General features: G+C 43.1%; 1 protein-coding gene across 2 annotated transcripts in view; it reads left to right on the forward strand.

The window, feature by feature from the left end:
* The first annotated feature begins 2,605 nt into the window (after positions 1-2,605).
* Positions 2,606-21,057, forward strand: part of NUDT3 (nudix hydrolase 3) — a 127,568-nt gene continuing 109,116 nt past the window's right edge. Inside the window, exon 1 of one of the 2 annotated variants that reach the window (XM_072833385.1) lies at positions 2,606-3,000. In XM_072833385.1, the coding sequence (XP_072689486.1) occupies positions 2,902-3,000 (99 nt within the window). In that variant the 5' untranslated portion in view covers positions 2,606-2,901. Of the gene's footprint in view, positions 3,001-3,360; positions 3,451-21,057 lie in introns of those variants that run through there. The other variant, XM_072833386.1, reaches the window with a different exon arrangement.

The following is a 21,057-nucleotide window of genomic DNA, read 5'->3' on the forward strand; positions in this document are numbered from 1 at the left end:
TTCTGGGGATCCCTGGGTGGCGCAGCGGTTTAGCGCCTGCCTTTGGCCCAGGGCGCGATCCTGGAGAACCAGGATCGAATCCCACATCGGGCTCCCGGTGCATGGAGCCTGCTTCTCCCTCTGCCTGTGTCTCTGCCTCTCTCTCTCTCTGTGTGGCTATCATAAATAAATAAAAATTAAAAAACAAAAAAACAAAACAATTTTCTGTATTTTGTTTAACATTTTACCCAAGATCACACTAAAAGTTATTACAGATGATTTCTGACATGTTGGGCCAGGATAATGTTATGTGATCTTCATTCAGAGGACCAGATTTTAGGTGTGTCGTGTGGGGTGTTCCTGTGGACAAGTGATTAAGCTTTATACTCAAGATCAGGTTCTGGACGGGCAGTAGTTGTTCTTTCACTAATAAAATGTTTTCAAGGTTGATTCTGTTAGGTCCTGGGAAAATTGCTGAGTGAAATAAGCAAGGATGAGTGAGACACAGACTCTGACTTCAATACATTTGAAATATGAGATTGGCAAAAAAGAAAGTGACAATGCCATGTGACAATGTGATAAAGCAGGACAAACTCAGGCCAGTAGGAAGCATAGAGGCAGTTATGCAGTCAGAAGGAGGGAACTTTTGAGTTTTATTTATTTATGATAGACATAGAGAGAGAGAGAGAGAGAGAGAGAGAGAGAGGCAGAGACATAGGAGGAGGGAGAAGCAGGCTCCATGCTGGGAGCCCGACGCAGGACTCGATCCCGAGACTCCAGGATCGCGCCCTGGGCCAAAGGCAGGTGCTAAACCGCTGAGCCCCCCGGGGGATCCCCAACTTTTGAGCTTTAAAGGATAAATATAATTTGGCTTCTTCTCTGGGTACGTGGGGAGGGATAATGGAATAGGTGAGGGTATTGGAAGAAGAGCCTAGAGCCTTCTGGACACCAGGGAAGCATGTTCAAAGGCTTACCCTGGTATACTGAGACCTGGAATACCATTTGCAATTCTGCTCTCTCAACCCTAATAAAGTGGCAGATAGTACCATGTAGCTGTCTAGCTGCTGGAATGATTGTACTCAGACAACTTTTCTGGGAAGGCTTTGGCAAGAGGTAGCAAGAGCCATAAATATGTTCCTACCCCCTTGATCTGCCTCTAGGAATTCATCCTAAAGGAATATCTGAAATAGGGACAAGGATTTATATACAGGGACATTCATTACTGTTCTAATGAAACAGAGGACACCATCTAAATTTCTAACAATGAGGAAAATATAAAATAATTGATGGTCATCCCTATGATGGGCTATCAGGTAGTAATTAGAAAGGTATTTTTTTAAAAAAAAGATAGCATAAGGGGAAAGACGGGGGGGGGGGGGACAGGCTACAGATCTCTATAGAATGTGCTCAAAGATACATGATTTAGTTTTTTATGCCCTCTGTATTTTTCAAAATTTTGACAATGATCATGTTACAGGATTTCTACAGCCAGAACTTTTTTTTTTCTTTCCTTTTAGAGACCTAATGGCAGAAGAGAAAATTAGAAAAGCAACCAAAATGACCAAGATTTTGGGAATTCTATTGCATGAAGATTGACCCAAATTAACTGAAATTCCACATTTTATGTGGCTAGGATTAGGTGAAATGCCATTGATATTATTTGCAATGTATTAAGTGACTAATTGCCAGACAAAAAATAGAAGCAAATAAAACATGTAACCGAGATTCCAACAAAGGCTTGGTTTCAAAACCTGATTTTTTTATGTGCTAAATACAAGCAAATTAAAGAAGGGCAATAAGCAACTCACAGACAAATCCCGCACAGGTTTTACACCACGTTCAAGGAATGGGCATGGTATTATGTTTGGTCTGGGCTGCTGGGAATATTCACAGGTTATATTTCATTTTCCCTTGCTCCTGTGTCTTGCTATATATTTTCTCTGGAGAATCTGACGTCCACACTATAAAGTCCTCGTTTAGTGCCAGAAATAAGGATGTTTTACAATTTGCATTATGTGTGTAGAGCACATACACATGTATCTTCCTTGTCTGGCCCTCCTGTTTACCTTAACAGGAAGCATCTGTCTTTGCACCCGTCAAGGGCTGCGGGATGAATACGTTGGTGCCCCGGTGCTCAGGACTCCCAGCGCTCTGGAGGTCCAGGCTCTGTGCACAACGCCCCTCCCTCCAGCCTCCTCTCGCCCGGGGCCGCGCAGTGCCCGATCCTGGGTAAATCCCGTGGACGCTCCACAGCGTTTAACCGCATCCGGCTTTTTCCTCCAAACCTTCCCCTTCCCCGCTCCCAGAGAACCGGCAAGGCCAAGGCGGGCGGCCCGACCTTGGGCAAGTCCCCGCTTCCCCCTCCGCGACCCCGAGGCTAGAGAGGCACCTCTCGGCGGCCCCGGGCGACCCCGCGCCCGCACCCCGCCCTCCCCCGACTTCCTCCGCGCGCGCCCCGCCTTCCCCACCCCTCCGCTCCCGGCGTGGCGGCCGCCTCCGTTCGCACGGCCCTTTCATTCCAGACGCTCGTTTACGCCGCGCGGACTGGGAGGGTGCGATTCCCGGACGCCGCCTGCGCTGCGAGCGCGCGGCCGTCCCGCAGGCCCGCGCGGCCTTACGCCGCTGACGCAGCGCGCCCAAGATGGCGGCGCGGTCGTCGTCGGGGGTGGCGGCGGCAGAGGGGGCGGCGGCCGTGGCGGCAGCAGCGACGGCAGCCGTGACGGCGGCGGCGGCGCGGGGCCTGGGCCGGGGGGAATGAGGCAGCCGTGGCGGGCCAGCGGCCGAGCCGTGTAGCGGAGAAGCGGCTCCCCCTCCCTGCTTCCCTCGGCCGAGCCGGGGACGCGCGCGCGCGCCGCCGTCCGGAGCGGGCTCCCCACCCTCGACTCCCGCGACCCGCACCGCACCCCCACCCGGGCCCGGAGGATGATGAAGCTCAAGTCGAACCAGACCCGCACCTATGACGGCGACGGCTACAAGAAGCGGGCCGCGTGCCTGTGTTTCCGCAGCGAGAGCGAGGAGGAGGTGAGGCTCCGGCCGGGCGGGCCGGGGGTCGCCGGAGCCGGCCGAGGTGCGGGGGGCGCGGCCGCGGGCCGGGGGTGTGCCGGGCCCCGGGCAGGACTGCCCCTCCCGGCCCGAAGGAAGTGCCGCCGGAATTCCTTGAGCCGGAGCGGAGGAGGGAGGAAAGAGGACGGACGGTGGGCGGAGGGGCAGCGGGTCCGAGCGTGGCCCCGCGCGGCCTGAGCACGGGTCAGGCCGGGGGAGCGTGGGAGCCGACCGCCTGTCACGGGGCCGGGGGCCGCCGGGAGAAGGCGGTGGGTGCGGGACAGCGTGTGGCCTCGGGGCCGGGCCTCCGGCGTCGGCTCCAGGAAGGGCGGCCCCGCACTTGTCAGCCCGCACATGTGTGCAGAGGCCGCCGTGCACGAGGCGCAGGCCGGCCCTTTGTGCCAGAGAAATAGTCCACTACCGGAGCAGGTTTGGGGGTGGCCGAGGGGTTACGTGTGTCTGTGAGCCCATGGGGGTGGTTGGGGAGATTTAGGGCGTTGTACAGACGCCAGAGCCAGTTGTTTGTTTATTTTACAATGCGCTGGGTAGCCTTTCTGGTGTAGCTGAGAAGAAAGGACGTTCGATAAGAGAATCTTTATGACCTGAAAATACTTCATTTTAATTGGGAAGCCCAAAAGCCACGTTTAAGATCTGTGCCCTGACATTGCCCTATCGGAAACTCTTAAGGATTGAATTTGCTAGCAAAATGGACATGCTTAGAATCAGTTTCTTTTTTGCATGGAGTACCTAAAAGAAAAAAAAAAAAAAAGAAAGAAAGAAAAGAAAATCTCAGCTTGCCAGAGCCGTTTTTGTGGTGATAAAGGGAATTTAGAGAAGGCAAACGTTTTTGTAAATCCACAAAGAGTAGCTGCTTTGGAAATTCATAAGATGCCTGTGGGAAAGCGTTTCTCTCCTGTGCATGGTGGTAAAATGGCAGTTAAACTGGAAACAATGAAGGACAGTGAAATTCAATATGCTATATTCTGGCATTCAGCAGCGGGCTATAGTGGCAGGGCTGCAAGTACAGTGCATCGTGTTGAAATGGGGGGAAAGGAACTTGACCCGTTAGTTATGAAAAGAAGCTGTGATGAAAGAGACAGATGGATTGCCAAGAGTTGCTGTCCAGAGATGTTTAGGAGGAAGTGGGACTTTAAATTATTGCCTGAAAAAAATTAGTCAAGCAGTAATTGTGCTGTTGAGGGACTATGTGTGTGTGTGTTCCCTTTCAGCAAAACAGAAGGAGAGGGAATTTGGAAATGTATACTTCGTGTTTTATCATATATTTTAAAAGTCCCCAAAACAGATGCATTGTAATGGGGTACTAAGCAGGGCCATGCTGTGAATGATGCAGTTTTGGAATATATACTTGAGTAAAGTAAAATTTTTGGTGGTGTTTACTGCTCCAGAGGCTTTGTTCTTTTCATTATCATATCATATTACAGGAAATCAGATGGGATCACAGTCTGTTTTAACTGGAGGGAAAATTAATTAGCATAATAACATGTCTTACTACAGTACTGTGGTTAAGTCTGTGAGCACCCCAATTATAAGTAGAAGGGTGTATAATTTAGTTGTATGAATGATGCAAGACTATTTGTTTAAAAAAATCATACTGAAATTGAGAACATGTGAGTATTTTGGATAAATTGGAAACTTCATAGATCATAAGCAAACTAAGACTTGATTTTCTATTTTTTCTTAGTTTTGTTATTTACTAACATTAACAGACTTAATGTTAAGACATTTGGCTGATTGTGGAGTTTTCTCTCTTGAATTTCTTTTTGATCATTGGTTAATGAGCAGAAGATTCATGCAAATTTTTAAATTTATTTTTATTTATTATTTATTTGTTTCATGCAAATTTTTAAAAAATAATCTGAATTTTATTTTTTTATTTTTTTATTTTTTATGATAGTCACACACAGACAGAGAGAGAGGCAGAGACATAGGCAGAGGGAGAGGCAGGCTCCATGCACTGGGAGCCCGACATGGGATTCGATCCCGGGTCTCCAGGATCACGCCCTGGGCCAGAGGCAGGTGCCAAACCGCTGCGCCACCCAGGGATCCCTCATGCAAATTTTTAATTACAGATTCGGTGGATGTTACAGCTAAAGCCCAGAAAGGACAAGAAAATTAATGAAATGCACCCATTTTAGACTTGTTCAGTTCAATTAAACAAGTATGTGTTAAGAGCCTACTATGGGTGCAGCATTCTATAATGTGAGATTTAAAGATAAATATCCCTTCCTGCCCAAAAAAGTTGAGTACTTTTTGATGGGATCCCTTAATTGGGAGGGATTTTGGACCACAAAATAATCTCTAGGGTGCCGTTCAGCTCTCAGATTACATAATTGTGTTAGAAGGGAAGTAATTTGTTAGTTCCGGGAGAACTTTTATGTTCTCAATAGAAGTGCCAGAAACTGGAAGTATTAACTGCCACACATTGTGGGAATGTGAAATTCAAATTCAATAGGACATTCAACCCAATTTTATTTTTTAATGGGAAGCAATGGCTTTAATCAAGATAGAATAGCTTACAGAATACTGTTAGCATGAATACAATAGTAATGTAAGAATAAAGAGACCCTGGTTAATAAACTTAACTAACCAGTGTCAGGAAACATACATACAATGTAAAGAGAAAGAGATAGAAAATATTGGAATCAAACCTTCGAACATTCTGTTTTTTCAGCCCCAGAAGATTTTATATGCCAGCAGTGACAGTTGAAACACTGATCCAGGTTAGGATGTGTGAACATATTTGGCAAGTTGGCAAGTTTACAGAGCAAGTTTATTGAGATACTGTTACATATAGGGAGTTTAGAGTCTAGAGGGGGCAACAGAAGAACAGGCCCAACAGCATGAACAGAGTGTATTCCTTTCCGTCAGACCTTGGACTGCTTTTCCTGTGAGTAAACAAGAATCAATAGCAGGAAACTCCCCCCACTTCAAAGTTTTACTAATTGTTATCAACATTTTGATAAATTAAAACCTTTAGGTTTAGGGCATTCATGATAACATATTTATTACTGTACTTTGAACCTACTGATACACAGTAGACAGTCTCTTACCCAATCTCCATTTAAACCAGCTTGGTATACTGAATACCCTTGTTATTCTGTGAGCCACTGGGTCTCATATACACCCCCAACCCAATCAGTCCTGTGCTTACATAGAGTCAGTTGTATTTATTCCTGTATTTGTGTATGTTCATCTTACTTGTTATTGTAATTATGTAGTGTAATTAAATATGATATAAGCATGTGAGATTTGAGTTCAAAAATAATGGTTTTGTGAGTATTCTAAATTCTTTGGAATGACTCAATAATTTCAAGTCATTAAAAGAAATTACTGCTCAATTATATGGATAAGCAAACTGCGAAGGATGGAGAAGAGTCTTAAAAGTCTAAAAGGACTCTGCACATAGATCACTTCATGAATGTTTTCAGGTTTTCGTTTTTCTTTATAGAAACCTGGACCAGAGAGGGCACCTGGGTGGTTCATTCAGTTAAGCGTTTGATTCTTGGTTTTGGCTCAGGTCATCTCAGGGTTGTGGGATCAAACCCCGTGTCTGGCTCAGCAGGGTGTCTGCTGGAGATTTGCCCCCCTCCCCCCATGTTCCCCCTATCCCCTGCATGTGTGCATGAGCACGCTCTTGCTCTCTCTCTCTCAAATACATGAATAAATCTTAAAAAACAAACAAAACAAAAAAAAAAAAACCCTAAAAACCTGAACTGGAAAACAGGTCATGCATGATGGGTGTGGTATATGAAAGACAACTCAGCCGCCCAATGATAGATTCAAGACAAGATCTTAGACCTACAAAGATTAGCAAGTAAGTATACATTTGTATTTTTAGTCTGCCTTATCTTCCCAGTTAATGTTTTATCATAAGCAGTATACAAGACTGAAACTGGCTTCTTGAGTAAGATTTTATTCTTCTGGACTGGGTGACAATAACAATCAACTTTGTCATATTGTTTGTCTTTGGTTCTCTGAAAGCACTTCCGGTTGAGATTTTTCCCTTATCCCTCTTTTTTTGAGGCTCTGTGATGACAGGAAGTGAGGGACACTAGAGGTGGGCTTGCTTGTGTTCTTGTACCCTCCCCAGAGTGGAGTGGGGGAGTGGAACAGGCATTTTAGACAGTTGAAATATCTAGCAGTGTGAAATACCCTCCTAGAAAGGCCAGTGACACAGTCTGGACACCAGATGATGTCACAGTGCTTGGGAAAGTTAAAGCTGCGCCTAAGGGTCTATTTTTACTCAAGGTAAAACACGAGTATTGATAGGATCATCTTAGATTTCTCTGTGTATTAAAACTGCTTTTAAAAGGAAAGGATAGATATGCCAGGGTAGCTCAGCTGTTGAGCATCTGCCTTAGGCTCAGGGCGTGATTCTGGGTCTGGGACACTGGGCTCTCTGTGAGGAGCCTGCTTCTCTGTCTTTCTATGTCTCTGCCTCTTTCTCTATGTGTCTCATGAATAAATAAATACATCTTTAAAAAATAAAAAATAATAGAAAGGTCAAAACTGTCCTTAAGGGTCTTAGGTTTGTTGGTTGAGCTTTTCCATCTCTTGGCAAGGGACTGCTGCTTCGCACTTTCTCTGAACTCACGAGGGTGGGTGGGGAGATGACTGACATTGAAGATCCTCAGTGGGCAGGGACTCTGGTGGCCTGAGTGTTTGTTAGTAAGAATGTCCCAGAGGAGCAGGTGGACGTCATGGCAGACCACACCTTCTCCTGGGCTCTAGAGAGGAGAGTAAAGCACAGGCAGCAATCCCAGAGGCAATAACCATGACAAAGAGCTTTCAGTAGATCCCAGGCTGGTTGGAGAGTCTTTTTGTAACATATCTCTGGTCATTGTCCAGTATTACATTGTTCTAAGATCATGATGAGTGCATTGATCCAGTCATCTGATTGGACATTACTGATGCTCATTTCTCTCATTCTTTTCCTGGTGGCTTCTTGTGTGTGTGCTCTCTCGTGCTTACGTAGTAATACTGGTTAGTCAGTTAAACATTTTTCCCATTACCTCCTTTTCTATTTCGCTTCCTGAGATGTGAATTCTGGTCTGAAATCATACTGCAATCTCCATTCTTCTTTTCTATTCTTTGCCTTAACCTTTTTTGCTCCTGAGTGATTCTCATTTCTCAGTAAATATCGGGTTGCATATCTACTTTGTATGAAGCAATCTCTCATTTTCTTCATAGCCTAGTCCAAAAAGGAAGGGCCCTTGTTCAAGAATACATTAGTTTACTCATTTTTTGAGGGCCCTATTGTGGACTAGTCTCTGTGCAAGATCCTGCAGTGTATCTTTACACTGGTAAATAAGTCTATGGTCCCTCATAAAGTCAGCTTTTCTATCTGCTATGTATTTGTGCCCATCCCCTCCTGCCAGCCCAGCAGGGGTGGGTGTCCTATGGGTGTCCTGTCTTTCCTGCTTCATTACCAAATCCTTCTCTACTTTATCATTCCCAGCTGAGCAGGGTAAAGTATTTTCCATCTTAAAAGAAATGCTCCCTTACCCCATGTTCCCTCCAGCTGCCATCCCATTTCTTTCTTCCAGTTCCCAGCAAAACTTTTCTGTATTCCTTGTCTCCACTTTCCGACTTCCCATTTCTCTTGAACTCATTCCAGTCAGGCACTCTTTTTTATGATTATGCTGGAATCAGTCTTCAAGATAACAAGTTAACAAAACCAGTGGCCAGTTCTGAATCCTTGCTGCCTCATCATTACTTTCTTCTTGAAATACTTTCTTTACCTTGCTTCTAGGACATCTTTCTAGTTCTTCCCCTTCTTATTGGTTATTCCTTCTTAGTGTATTCCTTCTCATTTTCCCGAATTCTTTTATTGTAGTGCACAAGGACACAATCTTTGAACCGGTTCCACTCCCCATACTTCCTACACATGCTCATACAGTAGGTGATCTCATCCAGTCCCATCTTTAACTACTGTATTTATACTGATAACTTTCAACTGTATTTTTAGCCCTAATTTCTCTCTTGAAATCAAGGCTTGACTATCCTGCAAGCTATTTGGTGTTTCCATTTGGATATCTTCTCGGCATCTCAAACTTAGAATACCCAAACTGAATTCTTGATTCCATCCACCAAAAACCAAACAGCAACAGAAACCTGCTTATCCTAATTAGTTGTGCCTCTTTCAGTAAAGGAAATATCCATGCTCCAGGTTAGAAACCTTGGAGCCATCCTTGACTTCTCCCTTTCTCCTAAACTACATCTAATCTTACAGCAGATCCTGCCTAACCTTCTCTCTTCCACCTCCACTGTGCTATTCTAGCCTAACCCATTATTGCCTCTTGCCTGGACTACAGCTGAATCTTCTTAACTGGTTTTCCTGCTTCTGCTCTCACTCTTCTAGTCTTGTCTACCATAGCTGCTGTAGTGATTCTTCCAACATAGATGTCAGATCATGTCACTTCTCTGCCCCAGTGGTATTCTCAGTGAATCCAGTGTCTTAATCATGACCTACTTATTTATTTATTTATTTATTTATTTATTTATTTATTTATTTATTTATTTATGATAGTCACAGAGAGAGAGAGAGAGAGAGAGGCAGAGACATAGGCAGAGGGAGAAGCAGGCTCCATGCACTGGGAGCCTGACGTGGGATTCGATCCCGGGTCTCCAGGATCACGCCCTGGGCCAAAGGCAGGCGCTAAACCGCTGCGCCACCCAGGGATCCCTTAATCATGACCTCTAAGGTTCTGGATGTTTGGGTCCCCTGCCATGTCTCTGACCTCATCTCTTATTACTCTCCCTCTTACTTATCCCTTTCTTGCAACCACATTGGCCACTGTGCTGTTTCTCTGTCATATTATCGGTCCCTTTTCTTTGCTTGGTTTTCACCTCCACAAGTCTTTAATGATCATGTTATAGAAAATAATACCAGTCCATTGTCACTGTATCTCCTAGGCTTTTTTCTTTCTGGGCAGCACATATCATGAAGACATGTTATATTCCCATTTGTTAGTTGTATTGTTTTCTCTCACTAGAATACAAGTTAGTTTATGAGGATAGAGATTTTTGTCTCTTATGCACTCCTGTATCCTTGGTGATGAGAACATAGTATATGCTTAATATTATTTCTTGACTATGTGAATGAATGAATGAACACATTGTCCCTGAAGAAGTTTATAGTCTAGGGATACCTGGATGGCTCATTGGTTGAGCATCTACCTTGAGCTCAGGGCATGATCTCAGGGTTGTGGGATCTTTACAGCTAGTAGAGGAATTGAAAATACCCCCAATACACTGAATGCTAGTGCCTACCAGTAATGGGTTTCAGGGAAGTCTTCTAGCTCTTATTTCCAGTGTCTTAGTGACAGGGTGTTTGATAATAATGTTGAGTATCAGCCCAGTGGGAGTGTATGTGTATTCGGTTGTAAATCTTTTGAGTCTCAGTGGATCCTTTTTCATAATAGGACACTTAGGATTTCTTTTACATGTTGAACTTGTGAGTCTGTGCCATCTTGCAGGATTTGTGTTGGGTAGTTGATAAAATGTACTGATCCTTAACCGTTAGTGATGCAATACCTGAGGAAAAAGGATTTTCATTTTGCTGATAGCCTTTTACTAGTAGATAAGAAAATACATCAACAAACTACCATCAAGTAGTAGATACTATTTTAATGACTTGTCCATAGTGGTTGTAGCCAACCAACAATGTATATCAAATCTGGATTCCAAAGTTTAGTTAGTAGTAATCAATTTGCAAATGAAGGTTGATAAGGATGGTCATAAAAATGTTTTCTGTTGTCATTATTTTATTCTTTATCTAGGTCAAAGTGAAAGAGACACGATGTCAAGTTTGTGAGTATGGAGTCTTGAAGCATTTGATTTACGGTGGTTAATGTATGAAATGGAACAAAGGATCCATCATAGGCGAAGAAGATAATATATAAATAAAAGAAGAATAAGTAATTGAATTTAGAAAAAAAGTCCCCAAACTTAAAATTTAGTAATAAAACATATGCATCCAAAGTCAACTTGCTAAAAAAAAAAAAACAAAAAAACAGAAAAAAAAACAAAGTCAACTTGCTGAGTAACACCTTCCAAATACCCAAGAAAACTTCTTGAATCTAGTTTGAGAATTTCTGTCCTAAAATAACATGGAAGCTCAAGGATGTCAACAGTTTTTCCCAGTCTTCTTGAAATCCTTGCTTCCTAGCTTACTAAGCCTTTGAGTGAGGAAAACCCTTCATTTTTTAAAGGTTTTATTTATTGTGAGAGAGAGCACGTGTGCACATGTACAAACAATGGTAGGGGCAGAGGGAGAGAGAATCTTAAGCAGGCTCCATGTGGGGCTAGACCCCATGACCCTGAGACCATGACCTGAGCCAAAATCAAGAGTTGGATGCTTAACTGATTGAGATACCCAGGTGCTCTGAAAAATGTTCATTCTTATAGTCATTCATTCATTTATTCATTGGTTGTACAAACTTTTTTTTTTTTTTTTTTTGGTTGTACAAACTTTTATCGAGTACCTGCTTCTAGGCCAGTTGCTGTTTTTGGAATGCAGTGGTGAACAAGACAGGATGGAAGCTCTTGCTCTTGTGAAGCTTCTGATATCAGATGCAGGGAGATGGTAAATGAGCAAAAATATTAGTGAACTTGATTTTAGGCAGTGGTGATACTGGGCAGGAAACAAATATGTGATGGGACTGAGACTGGGGGTGGGGGTGTTGGCAAATTGGGGTCCAGTAGTCTCTGAAAAGCAAGGCAGAAGGAAGAGACCCCTAATGGCAATGAATTTGGCAAGGAGGAAAAGCAGGAAGCTGGCCAGAGTGGCTGAAGGCCAAGTGGAGGAGAGTGGTGGGAGATGTTGCAGAGGTGGGAGGCTACCATTTCCTGTGGAGGTTTGTTACTCTTCTAGTTTTCCTGGTTCTCCTTTACTCTGCCACCTACAGCAACCCAGCAAACAAACTAGTAATATCCATGAAACCACCTTCTTTCCCTTGTATGTGAGGAATAGAAGTGATGGTGACAGGATGGTAATAGAACAGTAAGAGTTGATTAGAAAAAAACTTGTGCTTAAGAAATGTACAAGTGGAGATAAAAGTATTGTTCTGTAATATTTTATTTTATTTTATTTTATTTTATTTTATTTTTTTAATTTTTATTTATTTATGATAGAGAGAGACGGAGAGAGGCAGAGACATAGGCAGAGGGAGAAGCAGGCTCCATGCACCGGGAGCCCGACGTGGGATTCGATCCCGGGTCTCCAGGATCGCGCCCTGGGCCAAAGGCAGGCGCTAAACCACTGCGCCACCCAGGGATCCCTTGTTCTGTAATATTTTAAAGAAATAAATCTGAAAGGACCCAAAGACAAATCCCTAAAGTTTCTTTACACTTTATTAGGGTAGTTAGTCAGAAAGGCTACTTTGAATAGGTAGTATATGCACACAGTACAAAATTCAAATGGTACAAAGGATATGGAACAAAAGATTCAGGTAGTTGTTAGCTTATAAAAGATATACTGCAGGGCATTACAAGTGAAAGAATGGGGGGTATTTTTGTTTAATAGAGGTTTTTGCCAGTTTTTCCTAGAAATATATATTTTTTTAATGGCAAATTTTTAACTAACATCTTTATTAGAAATATGTTTTTTTTTTTAAAAAGATTTTATTTATTTATTCATGAGAGAGAGAGAGAAAGAGAGACAAGCAGAAACATACGCAGAGGGAGAAGCAGGCTCCCCACAAGGAGCTTGATGCAGGACTTGATCCCGGATCCCGCCCTGAGCTGAAGGCAGATGCTCAACTGCTGAGACATCCAGGCATCCCTAGAAATGTGTTTGAACCCAGGCCATTTAAGCAGTATAGTTTTTGAGCACTTACCTAATTTTATTGAAGTTTGGTTACCTTAAGTGCTGGGGATCCTTCTGGAATGCGGAACTGCTAGGAATGGAGTGGTCTGCATGTGTGCATTAGAATCAGTGTTGGCAGTGGGCTGTGTGTATCAGGAAAGTGCTATGATGTGGAAGCTGCTTGTCTAACTGGCCTTCAAGCCCCTGAAAAGCAGCTTAGCAGTTGTCTGGGTCAAACTGGGCTTGCTGATTTCTAAACTCTCGCTGTTTACACTACGCAGAGTCGACCTTTCAAGCCAAAGTACCTTCCTGGTAGTAGTAGGAAACAGTTCACTTTTAGCCATATGCTTTTGTCCCAGCTGTGGAATGAGTAGGAGGTAGAATTCTGAGTGGAATGGTGACTTTTCAGCTCTTCCTGAGAGACTTGAGGTAATAGAAGGCATGTATTGGTCTCTGCCCCTGGTTCCTGGCACAGAGCTCCTAATATTCTCACTATGTCGGAAGTGATAAGAACACGAGAGCATCTCTTGTTCTAATATTGGTCTTTGACCTCTATTCCTGACACAGGGCTCCTGATGTAATTTCCTGGATGATAGGAGTGTCTTTTGTTCCAGTGAGGCAACTCTGGGTGGGTTCCTGGATGGCTCCGGGATGAAGGCCAGTCACTAGAAAGACCAAGCCATGATTAGCAGCTTGGAATTTTGAGCCCTGCCCCTCATTGCCTTGAGAAGGGAGAAGGGCTGAAAATGGAGTTAATGACCCATCATGCCTACATGATGAATCCTCCATAAAAATCCCAATAGTACAGGGTTTGGAGAATTTCCAAGTTGGTGAACACATTCACACTGGGAGGATGACACACTTCACCTCCATGGAGCCAGAAGTTCCTTGCCCTATGTAGCTCTTGATCTGGCTGTTCATCTGTATCCTTTATCATATTATTTAATAAATTGGCAAACATGAATTGTTTCTTTCAGTTTTGTAAGCCACTGGCAAATTCATTGAGCCCACAGAGGGGGCTGTTGGAACCTCTCATTTGTAGCCAATTGGTCAGAAGCATTGGTAGTAATGGGGGCTTGGGACTGGCATTGGGAAGGGTGGTGGTGGACTTGTGGGACTGAGCTCTTAACCTGTGTGATCTGACTCTGTCTCTGAGTAGAGAGATGATGGCATCCAGAGATAGCGTCAGGATGGAGTAAAATTGTAGGACACCCAGCTGGTTTTGCAGAGACCTGTTTGGTGTAGAGGGAACCCCACACATTCCATGACCAGAAGTATCAAAAGTGATGTATGCTTTGTGAGTAGTGATGGAGGCTCTCAAGAAGGAAGAAAACGAAGATTTTTCCTTCTCCCAGCCTGTGCCTTAACCTTCTTTTCTATCCCCTTGCATCAGTCCCCCAAAATGCCATCCCAGAGCTGGGTATGGGAAACTTGATTGAAGAAGATCATCACAGTGCAACCTCCTTATTTATGAAATAGAAAAGAATTACTAGAATGATACAACCATATTCCAATGTGAGCACGAAAAGTATTTGCAAAGCAAACATGAGTGGGTTGTTTGTTTCTGCTTCTCGACATTTTATCATGCATGTTGTGTGTGCTGCTGCCTGCTGCTTTCTTAGTGCAGTTAACCAGAAGTGGGCTGTGTGCAAATCTGGTTACATATCTGAGGCAGGTAAGATCATATCTTTTGTGTGCTTTATCCAAATATACTTTTAAAAATTCCTAGGCAGTTTAGGACAGTTTTTAATTCTTTTTCAAAACGGGAAATTAATAACTTGAGTAGCATAAAACATTATCTTACGTCTGTGTGTTTTGTGAGCATTTCCAAAAGGAGATAAAGCAGGTGAATTTCAGCTCCACGTAAAGAAAATTATTATAAGGGACGCCTGGGTGGCTCAGTGGTTGAGCATCTGCCTTCAGCTCAGGTCGTGATCCTGGAGTGCTGAGATCGAGTGCCCCATCGAGCTCCCCACGGGAAGCCTCCTTCTCTCTCCACCTATGTCTCTCTCTCTCCCTCTCTCTCTCTGTCTCTTATGAAAAAAGAAAATCTTTTTTTTTTTTAAAAAGAAAATTATTACAAAATAACAAAAACTTAAATCTAAAGCAAGCGGAAACAAATCTGTACAGAAGACAAGACTATTATATACATTAAAAAGAAATGGTCCCTTAAATAGACTTTCTTTGTGTACACTTAGTTCTCGTTGTTCATAGAACAGTAAAGTCCTTTTTTTAAAATTTTATTTTTAAAAGATTTTATTTATTTATTCATGAGAGACATATAGGCAGAGACACAGGCAGAGGGAGATGCAGACTCCCCACAAGGAGCTTGATGTGGGACTTGATCCTAGGACTCTGGGACCATGCCCTGAGCTGAAGGCAGAGGCTCAATCACTGAGCTACTCAGGCACCCCACAGTAAAATCCTTTTAAAGAACTGCCTGAAGGGGCACCTGGCTGGCTCAGCAGTAGAACATTCTACTCCTGATCTTGGGGTCGTGAGCTTAAGCCCCCCATTAGGTGTAGAGATAACTTTAAAAAAAAAAAGAAAGAGTAATGAAAGGATAATGATTTTTCTTCGAATATTCAGGAATTCTAGTGAACTTCTTGAGGCAAAATACCTGCTTTTATAAAACACTTTGTAAATGTGAGTAGCTTGAATTAATGTTTTGAATAATTGGAATTTTAATTACTTAATGTTTCATTTTCTTCCTCTTGGAATAACTTGGTTGTTAGACTTAAAACAATTTAGTAAATTAGCGCTTACTAAATGTGCTGAGCCCTGACTCAGGGCTTTTGCACCTCTCACTGCAGTGCTGATTTTTTTCCCGGGAGGTTTTGCAGTTTAGGTAGACTGCTTTTAATAATAATGAGATGAAACTTTTAGATTTTATTGGTAGAATGAGTCAGAAAAAATAATCCAGAGAGTTTCTGGATTAATTATTAATTATACTTCTATGGTGTTTTCAAAGGTTCAACAACTATTTAATAAGGACATAGCTTGGGGTCATCCTTCTGCCAGATACTAGAGTGATTTTTTTTTTTCAAAAAGGAATTTTTTAAAAAAATTACAGAAGTAGTGTGTCTCTAAAGAATACTCCGAACTGAGGAGGTTAAGATGTATGGAATAGGATGTGAGCTCCTGAGGAGCTGTGAGCTGTTGGCAGGATACAGTGTAGAATGTAAAATGCAAGCTAATTAAAGAGGCGATGGAGAGGAGTGTTTATGAGTATTTGGAGGAGTCTGTGAAAATGAACTGGAGTGTCGGAATCGTTTTAGGGAGTTTGTAGGGCCACACCTAGATGTCTTGGTTAGATTTGGGTAGCTGACAAAACTGTATTCTAGATGGAGGACTTTGGGCCAGGTGGGTGACCTCATGGAAAGTCAGAGGCCTTTGGAACCCTGTTTGCCTTGAAGTTTTGTGTGAGGACCACATACTGATGGCTCATGGCTGTGTGTGGGATGAAAGATGATAAAAAGCAATTTAAAAAAAATTAGTTGCCAACATTTTAATTTGAAAATTTTTGAATAAGGAATCTGGTCTTTAGTTTTTTTCTTGAAAAACCAGAGGATCTGGCCTCATTACACCAGCTTCCCTATGTGAGGACTGCAGCCAGAGCTGATTGGTGGCCACCCTTATGGACTGACTGCCCACCCCTCTTCAGTGGGCCACAGTCCTTACCATTCCCTGTGGTCCCCTAGATAGAGAGGCCCAGTGACCGCTAACATTTATTGGGGTGGCTGAGGTGTTACCGCCTTCTCAAGGTAGAGTTAAGAGTAAGGTCAAAGATTTCTTGTACCCATGTAAATTTCAAGAAAAATGGGGAGAGTGCATATTTCTTTGTGGAGATGGAAATATTCCTACCTCTTTAGACTAGTCAGTGTCAGAGATTCCGACTGATTTCACACTCTTGTGCACCCTGCCCAGGTCCCATAAAATGGCGTTTGAGTCTCCATGTCTGTAGTGTTGAAGAGCTTAGGCCCTAGAGTCAGACATACCTGAATTGGATCCCTGGCTGTCACACTCACTTGTCTGGTGATCTTGAGCAAATTACTTTACATCTCTTTGCCTCATTTTCTCACTTTTAACAATAATAGTACCTCTCTATTTTATTGTTGTTGGAGGACAAGTGAAATCACTTAATATATAGAACATTTAGTCCAGTGCCTGGCACAAGTTAACATTCGGTGTCAGCTATGTAAATATAAAGCTAAGGAAAAGGCAATTTCTAACTTTATAGCAACCTGGGCTTATAGCGAATTGTGGTAGGAAGAAAGTTATGGGAATTTGTTTGTTAATTAAATCAGTTTGTATCTCTTGAGCTGTGGGTTCTGTGCTGCATTACAGTGAATGAGGTGAACACAGCCCCTGCTTTCACGTTGCTTACGATCTGTGGTGGAGATACATAACTAAGCCAGCAGTTGCAGTACAGTGTGATATTTGAACTAGAAGGCCTTAGAGGACTTCAGTCATTCTCTGTTTTCATCTTTTATGACAATTATAGTGTTAGGAGGGGTGCCAGACAGGGCAGAGTACTTGGTGATGGTGGGCCCTGTTTGTAAGAGCTTGGCACTGTTAAGTGGTCCACCATCTTTCCTTCCCCTTTCCTCAGATCATCATTTATGGAGCATCTACCATGATTTGGGCAAATGTCCAAGCCTGACAGAGAAAACAGAAAGAGAAGCCTTTCTCTGGATAAAGAAAGCTCTTATCCTCAGCTTGCCTCCCCCTCACACTGTCCCAGATCTGTACTTGGAGAAAGAGAAATTAAGAGGGTCCAACCCACCCAGTGTCTGGGAGAGGAATAAAGACACTTCTCATCCTCAAAGACTTGAAAACAAGAGGCTCAAGAGAGAACCCTACCAGTTTGAAACCTTGGAGCTGCCACTGGAACCAGGAAAATCCTTCAGAATTGAACTTACTTTTTATTTCATGATATTAATACTTTGTACCATTAAAAAGTCGTACTTTATAGCATGTCTAAGAATTTTTTTTTTTTTTTAGATTTTATTTGTTCATGAGAGACACAGAGAGGCCGAGACACACGCAGAGGGAGAAGCAGGCTCCACGCAGGGAGCCAGATGTGGGACTCGATCTGGGGACTCCAGGATCATGACCTGAGCCAAAGGCAGACGCTCAACCGCTGAGCCACCCAGGCATCCCTAAGAAAATATTTTAAATGCATAAAATAAAAGTGATTTATTTTAACACCTTGAATTTTACTTAAAATAATCCCTGTAGCTTGATTTTATAATAAAACTTAAAAATTCTTTAAACTAGAAATATAGTGCTGTGGGAGAAAGAAGTGGGGAGATGAATTCTTTGGCTTAGTAAGGTGCATGTCTGGGAAGGACTTGGCATAGGACCTGGTCAAGGGACCTGGGGGAGGATCTGCTGTGGTCAGATGGGATAGAAGAGGCCAAGGGCAGCTGAGGCAGTGGCATACACATTAGAGTCTCTGGAGAACAGTTTGTGGGCTATGGTGTAGGGATGTAGAGTCTACCAAATGATTGATTTTTCTGGCAGAAAATCAGGGCATAGAATGTTTGTGGAGTCATTCTGTGAGTGACTTTGCAAGTGGGTGCATATCTGTGCGAGGGATAACTGCTTTTTATTTCTAGGGTCTCTGGTCAGCACCTCTTTCCTCAGAGCATTCTTCTTTTATTTTTGGAGAAATCCTCCTTTGGAGAGGAGGAAGGGCCCACCCTAGCATCCCAAGAACTGAATGGGCCAATGTGCTAGCTTCCTTCTCTGGTGTGCCAGTGTGGATGCAGGACTCAGGCTCCATTAGTTGGTGGCTCGGTGCTTTGAGTCTGGGTCCTGAGGACGCCAAAGGGAGAGCAGGGGAAAGACAGCGGCTGTATGCTAACCAGATGTTTGTGTTTTAGTTTCAGGCTGTGGCTTTTGTTTCCAGCCCTGGCATGCCATGATGTGGGCCCATCTTCCAACCCTGGCCTTCCTGTCCCTGCCACTCCAATTCTCTGAGCCTTTGATGTTTCTTTCAGTACATCCCCTTTGGCTACACATGGCCAGTCTTGGTTTCTGTTGCTTGTAGTCCAAGAACCCTGTCTACTGCACCCCCTGGGTAGTTTTTAAGGTAACCTCCTCACTAATGCATTGTGCTAGAAGAAATGTATATGTGTGGAGTCCCGAATTTTTTTTTTTTTAAGATTTTATTTATTTATTCATGAGAGACACACAGAGAGAGAGAGAGAGAGAGAGAGGCAGAGGCATAGGCATAGGCATAGGCATAGGCAGAGGGAGAAGCAAGCTCCATGCAGGGAGCCCGATGTGGGACTCCATCTTGGGACTCCAGGATCATGCCCTGAGCCAATGTCAGGCGCCAAACTGCTGAGCCACCCAGGGATCCCCGTTTTTAAAAAATTTTTAAGTAATCTCTGCGCCCAACATGGGGCTTAAACTCCTGACCCCTAGATCAAGAGTTGCATGCTACACCGACTGAGCCAGCCATTATCCCCAAAAATGTTTTTTAATGATGCAAGTTTATGAAAACCGCAGGATGCTTCTTGAAATACACATTATAGTCTCCTATAAGAGTTTATTGAGTCCTTACCTATATAAAGTACTATTCTAGATGCAGTGGTGATTTTTAAAATGGGATGTGTTCCCTGGTCTCCAGGAAGAATGCTTTTCTAAATTGGTTAATTTCCTTTAGCCATTTCAGTGCAGTTGAACAAGCAACTCTTATGTGTCTTATGTGGGGGCAGATTGAAAAATGGAAGAAATAGGACTTGAAGTACATGGAGCAGTTAGAGAAAGTGTAGAGAGACTGTACTTTGGAGGGACTTCGTGTTGGAGACAAAACACTGAAGTAGTCAATCTTGGGTTTTAGGAAAGGATAGGATTTAGATAGGTGGGAAGGAGGGGAATGGGTATGTGTAGAAGGGGATCCAGCATGGATTTGGGTTGATTAGGATAGGTTTTTAGGAAAGAAGTACATTTTCATCTGAGATTAAAGTGTGGATAAAAGAAAAAAACCTAGAGCTTGAGTTATATTGATGTGAATTTGAGAAAACTTCTAGGTGGCACCATCTTTCTGAGAAGTAAAATGTATATACTGAAAGTGGTCTGGTCATAGGAGTTTCAGAGGCAAGAAAAAGTCTGGCAGACTGGTGGGGTTGGGATCAAAAGGATAGTTTTATAATGTTGGAGGTCGAATGGTGTGTATCCTCACAGGCAGTTGTGGGCCTGCTTGTGTGTAGAGCACTACAGAGGATAAACTATAAGCAGGAAAGTGTTTTATTTTTTTTAATATTTTAATTTATATTTTATTAGCAAGATAAACTCAAAGCAATTCATAAATCAACGTTTCTTTTTTTTAAGATTATTTATTTATTTATTTATTTATTTATTTATTTATTTATTTATTCATGAGATACACAGAGAGAGAGAGACAGAGAGACAGAGACACAGAGACACAGAGACACAGGCAGAGGGAGAAGCAGACTCCAGGGAGCCCGACGTGGGACTCGATCCCAGGTCTCCAGGATCAGGCCCTGGGCTGAAGGCGGCGCTAAACCGCTGAGCCACCCAGGCTGCCAGGAAAGTGTTTTAGAATTCTGGAAACTTAAATTCCATCTTCAAGAGAGAGGATAGAATTTATAGTGCTTACATTTTCTGTATTTCCCTATTGCTTTGCATGTAGGAGCTGGAGAGGAAATGAAACAGGAATGTTTCAAGGTTGGGGACTGATTCAGGAGCTATAATGCTTATATAATAATAAGGTCAGGGGAGTAGGAAATTGACCAAGAGTCCGTTTTTTCAGCTGTAAAGTGGGAATATATGGTACCTAATTTATGAAATTCTGTGGAACTTGTATGAGGGAAGATAGCCCTTCCCAGGTACATATTGAGTACTCAAGAATCGTTAGCCATTGTTACTAAGACAGGAACCACTGAAGGAATCCCAGTGGTCAACAGATAATTATGATGTAGTGAGAAAAGTGTTATAAAAGAACCTGGTACAGGGATCCCTGGGTGGCGCAGCGGTTTGGCGCCTGCCTTTGGCCCAGGGCGCGATCCTGGAGACCTGGGATCGAATCCCACGTCGGGCTCCCGGTGCATGGAGCCTGCTTCTCCCTCTGCCTGTGTCTCTGCCTCTCTCTCTCTCTCTCTGTGTGTGACTATCATAAATAAATAAAAATTAAAAAAAAAAAAAGAACCTGGTACAGAATGCTTAATGAACGA

Source organism: Canis lupus, chromosome 7 (genome assembly GCF_048164855.1).
Source record: "Canis lupus baileyi chromosome 7, mCanLup2.hap1, whole genome shotgun sequence".
Taxonomy (NCBI): Eukaryota; Metazoa; Chordata; class Mammalia; order Carnivora; family Canidae; genus Canis; species Canis lupus.